Below are 14231 nucleotides of genomic sequence, written 5' to 3'. Positions count from 1 at the left end.
TTTACCCGCGCTTCATTGAATTTCTTCACTTTGACATTCAGAGCACTGGGCAGAAATCACATCGCGTCAACACCCGCCGCGGGCCTTCGCGATGCTTTGTTTTAATTAAAGAGTCGGATTCCCCTGGTCCGCACCAGTTCTAAGCCGGCTGCTAGGCGCCGGCCGAGGCGGGGCGCCGGCCCGGGGACCCCCCCCGGGGACCCTCCCCCGCGCGACCCGCGGGGCCCGACGCCGGCCGCGTGCGGCCTCCCGCGTGTGCGCCGCCCCCGCCGCCTGACCGCGCGCCGCGGGAACCCCGCCGGCGGCGAAGCCAATGGGGCGGCGGCGCCCGGCCCCGACGACGGTGGGATATTTGTGGAATTTTGTGGGATGTTTGCGGAATTTCGTGGGATTTATTCTGGAATTTTGTGCAATTTTATAGAATTATGTGGGATTTTTGTGGGAGTTTGCGGGATTTGGAAGAGACTTGAAGATTTTTGAGGGATTTTTCTTAAATTGCGTGGAAATTTGTAAAGGTTTTGTGGAATCTTTTTGGAAATTGGTAGTGTTTTGAGAAGATTTAGGAAATTTGGTAGGGTTTCTCTGGAATTTTATGGATTTTTTTTGAATGTTGTTTAATTTTCTAGAATTTGGGGAGATTTTGAGTAGACTTGAAGAATTTTGAGGGATTTTTCTTAGATTACGTGGAAATTTTTAAAGGTTTTGTGGCATGTTTCTGGAATTTGGTAAAGTTTTGAGAAGATTTTGGGAATTTGGTGGGATGTTTGTGGAATGTTTTGGAAATTTCTGGAATTTGTTGATATTTTGAGGAGACTTGAAGAAATTTAAGGAGATTTTCTTAGATTGTGTGGAAATTTGCAAAGGTTTTTTGGGATGTTTCTGGAATTTGGTAGGGTTTTGAGAAGATTTAGGGAATTTGGTAAGGTTTCTCTGGAATTTTATGGATATTTTGGGAATGTTTTGGAATTTTCAGGAATCTGGTGAGATTTTGAAGAGACTTGAAGAATTTTGAGGGATTTTCTTTGATTGTGTTTACATTTGTAATGGTTTTTTTGGATGTTTCTGGAATTTGGTAGGGTTTTGAGAAGATTTAGGGAATTTTGTGGGGGGGATTTTTTGAATTTTGGGGGATTTTTCTGGATCTTTGTGGGATATGGATGAAAGTTGAAGAATTTTGAGGGATTTTTCTTCAATTGTGTGGAAATTTGTAAAGGTTTTGTGGGATGTTTGTGGAATTTGGCAGGGTTTTGAGAAGACTGGGAATTTTGTGGGAGGTTTCTGGAATTTTTGCGAGTTTTTTGGAATGTTGTAGAATTTTCTAGTATTTTGTGGGATTTGGGGGAGACTTGAATAATTTTCAGGAGATTTTCCTAGATTGTGTGAAATAATGTAAAGGTTTTGTGGGATGTTTCTTGTATTTTGAGGGATTTTGAAGTGACTTGAAGAATTTTGAGGGATTTTTCTTAGATTACGTGGAAATTTGTAAAGGTTTTGTGGGATGTTTCTGGAGTTTGGTAGGGTTTTGAGAAGTGTTAGTGAATTTGGTAGTGTTTCTCTGGAATTTTATAGATTTTTTTAGAATGGTGTGGAATTTTCTGGAATTTGGTGAGATTTTGAGGAGACTTGAAGAATTTTGAGAAGATTTTCTTAGATTTCATGGAAATTTGTAAAGGTTTTTTGAGATGTTTCTGGAATTTGGTAGGGTTTTGAGAAGATTTAGGGAATTTTGTGGGATGTTTGTGGAATTTTGTGGAAATTTCTAAAGGTTTTGTGGGATGTTTCTGGAATTTAGTAGGGTTTGGGGAAAATGTTGTGAATTTTGTGAGATTTCTCTATAATTTGTTGGTATTTTTGTTGAATTTTGTGGGGGTTTTTAATAATTTTGTGGGGTTTTTCTTTCATTTTGAGGAATTTGGAGGAGATTTTGTGGGATGTTTCTGGAATTTGTTGAGGTTTTGAGAAGATTTAGGGAGTTTTGTGGGATTTTTCTGCAACTTCGATGGATTTTTCTAGAATTTTGTGTGATTTTTATTGAATTTTGTGGAATTTTTCTGAGATTTTGTGGAGATTTGTGGAGATATTGTGAGATGCTTCTGGAATTTTGTAGGGTGTTGAGAAGATTCAGGTACTTTTGTGGCATTTTTCTGAAATTTCCTGGCATTTTTCTTGAATTTTTTGTAATATTGAGGAGATTTTGTGGGATATTTCTGGAATTTTGTGCGATTTTTGTGGAATTTTTTACATTTTTGAGGAGACATGAAGAATTTTGAGGTATATTTCTTCGATTTTGAGGAATTTTGTGGATATTTTGTGGGTAGTTTCTGGAATTTTATGTGATTTTTCTTGAATTTTTTTTTTATTTTTCTGTATTTTTATGGGAATTTTAGACATTTTTGAGGGATTTTTCTGGTATTTTGTGGGATTTTGAGAAATTTTGGGGGATTTTTAGGAGACTTGATAATTTTGGGGAATTTTTCTTAGATTTTGTGGAAATTGGAGGAGATTTTGTGGGATGTTTCTGGAATTTGGTAGGGTTTTGTGAAGATTTTTGTGGAATTTTGTGGGATTTTTCTTGAATTTTGTTGTATGTTTCTGGAATTTTCAGGATTTTGAGGAGGTTTGGGGTATTTTGTGGTTTTTTTCTGGAGTTTTGCAGGATTTTGAGAACATTTGGGGGAATTTTTATGAAGATTTTCATGAATAAAACATGGGAAAAATAATGTTAGAAGTGATTATATTTCACTAAACAAAGGTGAAACACAAAACCATCCAAAGGGACCTTAACTCCGTGCTAAATCTGCATGGTTTGGCCTAGCATCAGCCAAATGGGGTTAAAGTCATCCCAAGGTGTCCAAAGTGCAACCAAAAGGGCATAAAATTGCCCAAACTGGTGTCAAACCCACTCCAAATGGCCTCAAATCACCCTTGAATCTCCCAAATGGGTGCAAGATCCACCCTGAGAGTAACTGGTTTTGCCTCAAATCACCCAAAGGGCCCCAACATCACCCAAACTGGCCTGAAACACCCAAAAGTGATCTAAAATCACCTGAAAAGGGCTCGGTTTGACCAGCCCCAGGACTGGGAGTGAGACTGAGATCGAGACTGAGACCGAGACTGAGACCTAAACCGGGCCTGAGACTGGGACTGAATCCAGCACCGGCACCGAGACTGGCACGGCTCCAGGACCGAGACTGTGACTGGGACCGGGATCAGCACTGGGATCGGCACCGGGATCAGCACCGGGATCACTCCAGAACCAGCACCGGGATCAGCACCGGGATCACTCCAGAACCAGCACTGGGATCAGCACTGGGATCGCTCCAGGACCAGCACTGGGATCAGCACTGGGATCAGCACCAGGACAGCTCCTGGAGCAGCACTGGGATCAGCACCGGGATCGCTCCAGGACCAGCACTGACACTGGAACAGGAACTGCTCCGAGGCCAAGACTGAGACCAGGACTGAAACCAACACTGGCACCAGCACTGAGACTGGCACCGCTCTGGGACCAAGACCGAGACTGGGACTGAGAGTGAGATTGAGACAAAGACTGGGACTGGGAGCGCGCTGGGACGGACACTGGGACCACCACAGCTCCGGGACAGAGATCGACACCGGGACCGGAATCAGCTCTGGGATCGCTCCGGGACCACCGCGTTCACTCCAGGCAGTTTTGGCCGTGCCCCCGGGCAAGACTGGGAAGGGCTGGGAGGGAACTGGGAGAAAACTGGGAGGGAACTGGGAGAGAGCTTTCAGCAGGGCGGGACCACCTCGGTTTGCATCGTTCCGGTGCAGCCATCCCGGTCCATGTGGTCCTGGTCCATGTGATCCCAGTCTCTGGTGCTGATCCATATGGTCCCGGTCTGTGCAATCCCAGTCTGTGCAATCCCAGTCTGTGCAATCCCAGCCCATGGATCCCAGTCTGTGTGGTCCTGCATGGCACACACTCCAAGAGTCTGGAATTGCAGTTGCCAGCAAGGAAAAGATGTTCCTGCCCTTGAAGGCAAAGCTCTTGAGAAGGGGCCGAGAGCCAAGTGCAGCAAGATCTTACAGTGACATTTCCCTGCCAGCCCCCAGAACTTCACCCATGCTTGTTGTAGCTCCTGGATTGGGAATTAAATCAGGGAAGGGTTCTGGTGGGAGCTGCCCTGGGTGCAGGGAGACGCTGATGTCAGCGTTCAGGAACACACATAATCACAGATTGATTATATGCAGGTGCTTTATTGAAGCGTGCGGGATCTAGGGGTATCAGCAACCCAAATCTAGCTCCTTCATCTTTGTCCAAAGTGCACATATTTCTACAATTTCAGCTGGAGCAGTAATCACTGTAACAACCTTATCAATATTGCTTCATTAATATTGCTTGATTAGCTTTATCAATATTTTTTCATGACAGTTAACACATCCTTGTACAAATATGTACAAATCTGATCTCTGGGTGGGTATCTTGGAATCCCCAAGTACCAGTTCCCATTACCGTAAACATTTCAGCTTGCTAGACCATCCCCAATACCAGACATTCTTGCGGCCTACTTCTTCATGGTTTTAAGAAACCTTTTCAGAAACATTAAACCCCATAGTAACATATTTCTCCCCTTTGAAAGTATTTCACTTTACTAGAATTAATGTAATGCTTTCACTATATAGAGTCTTTTTCCCCTGAGTTTATACTTGATGTTCATTTTCGAATCTACAGTTTTCATAAGCGTTGTTACACTCTGGAGGACTCGAAGATGACAAATGCGGATGTGGATCTCTGTCCCGGGTCAGTGCCTTTATTATTTTCTGGTTCCAGGATACTCTTTTCTTTATCTCTCCTTTCAGAACTGCATATATTAACCAGATTGCTAAGAACACAATCAGTAGGATTATCAGACTCTTAAGAATAGATTTGATCCATGAGCTCACATTCCATCCCACTCCTTCAAAAATTTTATCTAACTAACTTGTGGTCAGATCTTGCTGCTCTTTCTGTGCTTCATGTTCTATTGGTTTTAATTGATTAATGTCATGTTCTACATCTGCAGTTCCATTTGGGATGTGGATGCAGCAGTGATCAATTTGTCCTTTTAGGTACCCCCATACTCCGTGTTCTTTCAACAATAACATATCTAAAGCCAATCTGTTTTGCAGGGTCATTTTAGTCGTGGCTTGTAATTGTACATTTAGCTCTCTATATCCCTCTGGTAACTCCTGCCAATCTTTCTACCTGACTGTTATTGTAATTTGGTCTTGGACTAAACAAGGATTCCAGAGCTCACTCAAATTTTATACTACTGGAGGGTTCTTGCCATCTTTCTTCATCTTCAATTTTGTTTTCCTGAACTTCTTGTCTCGTCCTTACTTGCAGAAGTTCATGTTCTCCTTTAAATGGGGACCTTTTCCAAATTGGGCATAAGGTGGGGAGGCCTAAAGTAGTCTCTTTTACTTTTCCACTTACAGGCAAATGTGTTGTCCAGGTGCCATCGCTTGCTGCCCACACAAATTGGCCTGGACTCTGAACTGTACTTCTGCTCCATACTACCTTTTGGATCACTTGTCCTATCTTGTCATTTTTTTCACCTTGTTTATGCTTGATTCCTCTGCAGGCACATCCAATTCGCAGAGCTACCACTGGCAGTGGCATTTGTTTTATTTCCTCATCATCAGAAGTACAGTCCTAAGTTTTGTTACATACCCACCAATTCACTTTGTCTGCTTCCATTCTACTACTGCTTGCAGTGTTCCGTACTTATGGATCTGTTTCATTTTCAGAGCCTTCCCACTTAATGCACCAAGGGCTATCTGACATGTATTGGAATTTCTGAAGCACACTCACTCACCATGCACTGTCTCAAGCTTCAGCCCGATCTTTTCTTTCCTTTCATACTTCCATTGTGACACTGGAATCTTTTCTTTAATAACCTTTACTATCTTTTCATAACACCATCCATAATTTCCTAATCCCCCATACCAGCCTAGTTTTGGTTCATCCTTTCCTCCATTTTCATGACAATCCCATATAGATGAATACTTTGGCTTCACAGCATTTTCAAACACTGTCTTATTTGGGTACTGGTAATCTATTTGCAATACACAGCCCACGTTTTCATTTTTATTCTTTTGTATTTCAGGTAATTTTGATGTTCTAATTCCCCAACTTATTGGGTCTCCTGCTGCCTTTGGTATTGGCAGACAGACAGTTATTTTGCTGGTGTTTTGCATGTTGGCAAAATCTTTAATTAATCCAATCATCACATTTTCTGCCTAAATGGTATTAGAGACTTTTATCACTTGTGTTTCAGGCTGCACCCCCACATCCCTCTTCATTCTAAAATGAAGAGTTGTCAGCTGATCCTTTAGCATTTCACATCTCAAGGTAACATTGATTCCAACTGATGGCACTAAAGGCCATAAAATAATCACCATTACAGTCACTAGCAACCTAGACATTTGAAACAATCAAACCTGCTTTATCTGCAGCTTCCTTGGTCCTACAGTTTGCACAGTCCACAGTGCAAGGGAAACCTTCTTCACTCTGGTGTAAGTTATCCAGGGATCCAGTCCAGCTCCTTTGACTGCTGTAAAGGAAGTTAACAGTACCTGATAGGGTCCATTCCACCTTTCTTTTAATGGTTCTTCGTTCCAGCTTTTAACGTACACTTCATCTCCCGGGGGGATGTCATGAACTGGATTCTCAAGAGTCAGCGGCCTATTCCACACAAGGGTGCTCTGAAGTTGAGCTAGAGCTTTTCCAAGAGACAACATAATTCTACACCTCTTGCTTCCCTGTAACATGTACATTTGCATTAGGTTCAGGGGATTCCTATGGTTTCCCATACAATATCTCAAAAGGACTGACTGACATCCCGCTTCTAGGCTTTATCCAAATCCTCAGCAGTGCTATTGGTAGAGCTTGTGGCCACTGCAGTTTAGCCTCTTGGCATATTTTGCTGATTTGCTTCTTCAAGGTCTGATTCATCCTCTCTACCTGTCCACTGGATTGGGGTCTCCGTGGTGTGTGGAGATCCCAAGCTATTCCCAGCAACTGACTCACCTCCCTCACTACTGTGGCTATGAAATGTGGGCCCCTATCTGATGATATTCCTAGAGGCACCCCAAATCCTGGAATGATTTCTTGCAGTACCCACTTGACTGTCTCCTTTGCTTGATTTGTGTGACAGGGAAGAGCTTCTGGCCATCCTGAAAATGTGTTCAACCCCTACCAATAGATATTTGTATCCTCGAGTTCTTGGTAATCCTACAAAATCTACTTGCCAATAATCTCCTGGTTCTGCTCCTACCCAAATTCTTCCTATTTGTGCCTGTTGTCTAGCCACTGGATTGTTTTTTAACCAAATTTCACATTTTGACATTACTGATTTTGCCATTGTTAACATCCGTACTGAAATTAAATTTGGTTTTAACAATTTCACCAATGCCTCTGCACCCCATGACGTTCGTTATGTTTAATTTGTAGAACTTCTCTCATTATCAAGGGAGGTACCACTACTTATCCCTGTGTAGTCACATACCACTCTTCTGAATTCTTCTGTGCATTCAGTGAGCGTCCCAATTTCTCATCTTCTATTGAATATTTTGGTTCTGGAGGTAAATTGAATTGAGATACAGGAGTTTTTAAAGGTATCAATGCCATTGCAGTTTGCACTTCTCGAGCAACTTGTCGGGCTGTCCAGTCTGCTTTCCGATTTCCCTCATGAATTTTGGAGCTTCCTGATTGGTGAGCTTTGCAGTGCATGACTGCTACTTGCTCAGGTTTTTATACTGCTTTTATTAATTGCAGGACTGCATCTTGATGTTTAATGTGTGTGTCTTTAGAAGACAGCAGTCCTCTTTCTTTCCACAGTGCCCTGTGTACGTGCGCCACTCCAAAAGCGTATTTTGAATCTCTCCATATATTTACTTTCTTCCCTTCACTCAGCTCTAATGCCCTGGTCAAGGCAACCAGTTCTGCTCGTTGGGCAGATGTGTTTGCTGACAAGGCCTTTGCCTCCACCACTGCACCTGTTGTTGTTACCGCATATCCAGCATATCTGGTCCCGTTCTCCACAAAACTGCTTCCATCTGTAAACAGCTCCCAGTCTGCCTGTTCCAGTGGGACATCTTTCAAATCTGCTCTAGCTGAACAGGTGTGTTCTATCACTTCCACACAGTCATGTTCCAATGGGCCGTCTTCTGTTGTGGTACATGGGAACAAAGCTGGATTCAAAAGGTTAGTTGTCTTTCGTGTGACATCATCCTGCTCACTCAGGATTACCTGGAATTTCATCATCCTGCTTGGATATAGCAAATGACCCCCCTTTTGTTCTGAAACAGTGGTCACCATGTGTGGCACGTAGACATCTATGTCTCTACCCATCGTGAGTTTCCTAACCTCTTGTATCAGCATCACAGTGGCTGCGACTGCCCACAGGCACGAAGGCCATCCGGCACTCTCATTGTCAAGTTGTTTGGAGAAGTAGCCTACCGGCCTTTTCCAGCCTCCCAAAGGTTGGGTCAGCACTCCCAGTGCTAGGTGTGATCTTTCATGCACAAACAGGTGAATATCTTTGGGTAAATCAGGCAATCCTAATGCCAGAGCCGTTGTCAATGCCTCCTTCAGTTTGAGGAAGGTCTCCTTCTGTGGTTTGCCCCAGGTAAATGGTTGTGTCTTCTGGGCTTCATACAGGGGTTTTGCAATTAGTCCATAGTCCATGATTCACAGGTGGCACCACCCTGTCATCCCAAGGAAAACTCGCAGCTCATGCAGGTTCTGGGGTTCTGAAATAGCACAAATAGCTTGAATATGATTAGTACCCAGCTTATGTTGCCCTTGTGAGATTTCACATCCCAGGTAAATCAGTCTGCTGGGCAATTTGTGCCTTTTCCTTAGACACCTTATATCCTCCCATTCCCAGCTGATTTAAAATTTCAATTGTTACCTTTATGCAGGTTGTTTTCTCTTCTGTAGCTGTCAGTGTATTGACATACTGTAGCAGCAGGTATTGTTCTCTCAGTACTTGCCCATTCTTGGTCCAAATCTCCAGCTTCTTAGCCAGCTGGTTTCCAAATAGGGTTGGACTGTTCTTGTATCCTTGTGGGAGTCGTGTTCAGGTGAGCTCGGTTTTCCTTCCATTTTCTGGATTTTCCCATTCAAAGGCAAACAGTTTCCTACTTCCTTTCTCAAGGGGTATGTAGAAAAAGGCATCTTTTAAATCAATTACAGTAAACCATTTCTATTTCTCTTTCACAGATGTCAACAACATGTAAGGATTAGCTTCCACTGGGTAAATATCTTTAGTTATTCCATTTATTGCTCTCAAATCCTGTACTAGTCTGTCCCCACCATTTGGTTTCTTCACTAGAAATATTGGTGTATTGAATTCTGATTCACATTCTTCCAGAATTTGGTACTTCAAAAAATTATCAATAATCTTTACTATTCCTTGCTGTGCTTCTCGCTTTATGGGATACTGTTTGACCTGTACAGCTTTTGCCCCTTCTTTTAATTCCACATGTACTGCTTGTGCCAACTTAGATTTTCCTGGTATGTCTGTTTCCCATACTGAGGGAATTACTGCATCCTCTACTCCCCGAGGGACAGTAGGGACTGGTTTTTCCTTTAGCATTAAAATTTTTCCTGTCTTTGATTCAGGTATTTTTATTAAAAGTGAAAATCTCTTGAGGAACGTGGAATATATAAAAACCTCACTCAGTAATGGCCTCTGCCTCACTTTCTCATGCCCAAACTTTGGCTGCCTGATTCACCACCCCACCTCCCAATCTCAACCCCAAATCTCCCATCCCTGCTGGACATCAAGACCCTTCCCAAGCCCGATTTTCCCCATTTCACACCTCCCAAGCCCCCTCCCACCCATCCTGCCCCACCCAATGCCCATCTCACCCCTCCTGATCTGCATCCCACTTTGCCCAATCCCCTTCCAACCCCATTCCACCTGATGCCTTCAGAAGGCTGACCTAGAACAGAGGATAGACAGAGTTAAGGATAAAGTTTATTAAAAGGACTAAAAGGATACACCTTGGGCAGTACAAGAGCCTGGCCAGGGCTACACCCAAGATGGACCAAAATTTGCCACAAAAATGGACAAATGATCATGAGGTCTCACATTTTTAGAAGCTGAGGTCCATCTGCAGATTGGGGTTCATGGTCCAATTACAGCTTCAGATGACGAAGTCCTGTTCTTGTTTTCTCTCTTCAGTCCACCCTTGTTTATGCTTTTGGGCCTGGAACCTGTAATAATTGTCCCTGGTATCAAGCTAGAAAAGGAATTGTTTTGTCTACCTCCTCTGTGAAGAGAGCTCACTAACACTTAATATGAAGTTCAAAACTACAAACCTAGGCAGTGCAGAATATGAAAAATATGAAAGCTAAAACTTAAGACATCACACCCTGAGGGGCTGTGGAATCCAAAAATTTTGGAGGGGGTGGGGAGTGAGAAGTTTCCAATGTCATTGAGTGGTTTTGAGGTGACAGATTGAACTCTCTCATCTCCTTGAGTGCCAAGAAATGGAGACAACTGCACCAAATAACCCCCTAAACCCTCCCAAGCACATCCCTGAGTCCCAGATTCCCTTGAAGAACTAGTAAAAAGTGAGGTTTTAGATGCTTTTGTTGAATCTGTTGATTGTTACCCCAATTTTGTCTGTTCCAAAGGGATGAAGATGAATCAAAAGAAGATTAGGGCCAAATCAAAATGACCACCAACCCAGCATCTTCAAAACGTAGATCACTGGGAACGTGGGTCATCAGGGCTCTGCCCAAAGTGGGTCCTCCCATGGGGGATGGAGCTGGAGCAGCACATGAAACTCTTCCTGCACTTGGGGCACTCGCAGGGCTTCCCTTACTGGTGCCTCTCTTTGTGTCTGGTCAAGTGAGAGCTCCTGGAGAAGCTCTTCCCACACTGGGAACACTCATAGGGCCTCTCCCCAGTGTGGATGCGCCGGTGGGTGATGAGCTGGGAGTTCTGCATGAAGCCCTTCCTACAGTCGGGGCAGCGGAAGGGCCTCTCATCCATGTGAATCTGCTGGTGCCTGAGGAGACGGGAGCTGGTCTGAAACCTCTTCCCACACTCGGAGCACTCGTAGGGCCTCTCCCCAGTGTGGATCATCTGGTGGATGATCAGTTGGGACCTACACCTGAAGGTCATCCCACATTCCCCACACTCATAGGGCCGATCTCCAGTGTGGGTCCTCTGGTGGCAGATCAGGTGGGAGCTCTGGCAGAAGCTCTTCCCACATTCCCCACACTCGTACGGCCTCTCCCCAGTGTGGATGCGCCAGTGGGTGATGAGGTTTGAGTTTTGATTGAAGTCCCGCCCGCAGTCAGGGCAGCGGAAGGGCCTCTCATCCGTGTGAATCCGCTGGTGCCTGAGGAGATGGGAGCTGGTCTGAAACCTCTTCCCACACTCAGAACACTCGTAGGGCCTCTCCCCAGTGTGGATGCGTTGGTGGATGATGAGTTGGGAGTTGAAGCTGAAGCCCTTCCCACATTCGCCACACTCATAGGCCCATTCTCCAGTGTGGATCATCTGGTGGCAGATCAATTTGGTGCTTGAGCTGAAGCTCTTCCCACACTCCAAGCACTTGTAGCGCTTCTCCCCATCCTGAAGCTGCTCATGGACCACCAGCTCAGAGCCTCGGCTGGATCTCCGGCCGCCTTCCCTGCACAGGGTGGGTCTTTCCTCCTCAGAGCACCCTGGGATGGGTTTAGAGCCCCTCCTCCTGTGGGATCTCCAGGGCTTTTCCTCCCCGTTGTATTTCTGTGCTGTGGAGCTGCTCAAAATGGCCTCTTCCATGAGGTTCTGCCCAGGGATTTGTCCTCCCTGGTCTCCATCCTCAGCTCCTTGTCTGGGGGAGGAAGGACAAGGAGAGGATGGGATTTGCCTCCGTGCCAGAGGGAAGGGGAAGGAGATCCCCCCAGTGCGTCCCCGGTAGGACGGTGTCGGCAGTGGGGTTGTCCTGCAGCTGGGGGCCAGGCTGGGCTGGGAGATGGAGCAGGAGAGAGGGGGAAAGGGGCACTGACTTCCTCCTCACCTGCCTGGGTGTCCTGGGGCATCTTCCTCTTCCTCACAGCCTCCTTCTCCATCTGGCCAAAGTTTGGGAATGGGAAATCCTGGCTTGGGGAAAAATATGATTCATGAGCACATGGGCTGAGGGGGTTCCTTCTGCCCATATTCATCTCTAGAAGTCACCGGGCATCTGGAGTCCATAAAAAACCCCAAACACCCAGATTCAGCCCTGAAAATGCCTCCCAGGAGTTCCCCATCTCTGGTCTCTCCCCTTTGGTGTTCAGGGTTTCCCTCCCATCCCAGCTCCTGGAGGTCACGATTGCACTGGGGGTCCCCAATCTACTCAGTCCCTGCCCTCCCCAGGCTGCTGGGAGTGCCAGGAATCCGAGAAGTTCCCCGTTTCCATCTCAGCACTTAGGGATGCTGGAGGTTTTTGGGGCTTCAGAGTCCCTTCTCCCCTTATTCTCTGCTTTGGGGTGCAGGGGGTCCAAGGAGTCCCCCCTGCCCCTCTCCAGGCTGTTGAGGGTCCCGTGAATTGTGGCGCTCCCCCTCTCTGGGCTCCCCACTTTGGGGTCCTGGGGGACACAGGGCTCTGCTCCTCCAGGCTGCCTCTGCCAGCAGCTGCCACCAGGACCCCCCAGTGTTCCCCCAAGGGGCATTTTGCATACAGCTTTGGAGTTCTTCATTCTTCAAACATCACCCACAAAAAAACCCAACCCAGGAACCCTCCAAAATACCAGGGCCAAGCTCCCCCACCCTGGTCAGCTGGGGGATGCGGGGTGATGATCCCACGGGTGGGAGCTGTGAATTCAGGGAGTGCTGGACCTCGTGATTCCTTCTCCTTTCCCTGATCCTCCTCTGTCCCTCCTCTTCCTCTTCCTCCTGCTCCGCCTCTTCCTCCCTCCTCCACCTCCTCCCTAACACCACTCCCTTCTCCTACTTCCATCCTGTCTTGCTCTCCTTCATCCCTCCTCTTCCATCCCTCCCCCTCCTCCCCCAGGAGCAGTGACACCCTCGGTGCCCCGTTCCCGAACCCCTCACAGCCCACAGCAGGAGCGGGGATGGAGCCAGGACAGGTCGGGATGGGCAGCGCGGGGCTCTCCGCTGCTCCCACCCGCTGGGGACGGGGGGAACCCGGCCTGAGGAAAAGGAGAGGGAAACTGGGAAAATTGGGGGCTGCAGATCCCCCAAAACTGGGGCTGGCTGGGGACCCTGGCTGGGGACTGCCAGCCCTTGGGGCTCCTCTGGGGAGATGCGGGAGGGGGGAACACAGAGAGGGCTGGGGGATCCCAGGAGTGGCAGCACTGGCAGGGACTGGTTTGTACTGGGATCATCCTGGGATCGTCCTGGCAGTGGCTGAGATTGCACTGGCTGTGTACTGACATCATACTGGGATGATACTGGGAGCAGCTGGGACCATGCCAGGAGAGCCTGTGATCACACTGAGGGAGACAGATCATACTGGCATCATACTGGGATGATACTGGCAGTGAGTAGGAGGCTGCAGGGGGCAATTGAGACCAGATTGGGGGCAAATGTGATATACTGGGAGTGAATGGGATCGTGCTGAGGCTGACTGGGAGAGCTGAGAGCAAATGGGATCATGCTGGAAGGAACTTGGAATATGCCCTGCACTCCCCGGAACCCCGGGATCACCCTCCATATGTCCCATAAGTGTGCCCCAGACCCTCCAAGATCCCCGAGTGCCGCCTCAGCGCCCGTTCAGGACCCCCCAAAGCGTCCCCGGATCCCTGAATGCTCCCGACCCCACAGATGCCCCTTCCAGACACGGCTGGGAATTCATCTCCCATCATCCCGGAACACGGTTCCACGCCCAAACCTCCTGCCGTGCCCCGCGCCGCAAAGAGCCCGGTTACATCTCCCCAGGTTCCCCCCAAGTGCTCCCAAGCCGTATACATTCGCCCCGAGGAACTGCAGCCACGGCTCGTTCGCAGAAGTGCTCTCCAAGTGCTTCCCCACGCCACCAAACGCGCCTTCCGAGCCACTTCCGGGACTACAGCTCCCATCATGCTCCGCGGCGCCCACAGAGCGCTATTCCTGCCATGACTCCATCTCCCGTCATGCCCCGCGACCCACCGGAACCTATTGGAGCTACTCCTATAACTCCCGTGATGCTCCGCGGCCCCATTAAACCGTATTATACCGGCGCCTACAACTCCCATCATCCCCCGCGCCCCATAGATTCCCTGTTACAGCCCCCCA

General features: G+C 47.1%; 1 protein-coding gene and 1 pseudogene across 1 annotated transcript in view; both read right to left on the bottom strand.

Annotated features, from left to right (window-relative positions):
* LOC147647058 (28S ribosomal RNA) overlaps nucleotides 1-400 on the bottom strand; it is a 2429-nt pseudogene extending 2029 nt beyond the window's left edge.
* The window catches only part of LOC111944947 (uncharacterized), a 225502-nt gene extending 211498 nt beyond the window's left edge, over nucleotides 1-14004 (bottom strand). Inside the window, 4 exon segments of the mRNA XM_086872677.1 lie at nucleotides 10864-11801; nucleotides 11804-11847; nucleotides 12034-12112; nucleotides 13926-14004. Coding sequence (XP_086728803.1) covers nucleotides 10864-11801; nucleotides 11804-11847; nucleotides 12034-12085 — 1034 coding nt within the window. The 5' untranslated portion in view covers nucleotides 12086-12112; nucleotides 13926-14004.
* Between the last annotated feature and the right edge of the window lie 227 nt (nucleotides 14005-14231).

The sequence above is a fragment of the Cyanistes caeruleus genome, unplaced genomic scaffold (genome assembly GCF_971803275.1).
Source record: "Cyanistes caeruleus unplaced genomic scaffold, bCyaCae1.hap1.1 HAP1_SCAFFOLD_69, whole genome shotgun sequence".
NCBI lineage: Eukaryota > Metazoa > Chordata > Aves > Passeriformes > Paridae > Cyanistes > Cyanistes caeruleus.
This window is presented reverse-complemented; position numbering and strand designations above follow the sequence as displayed.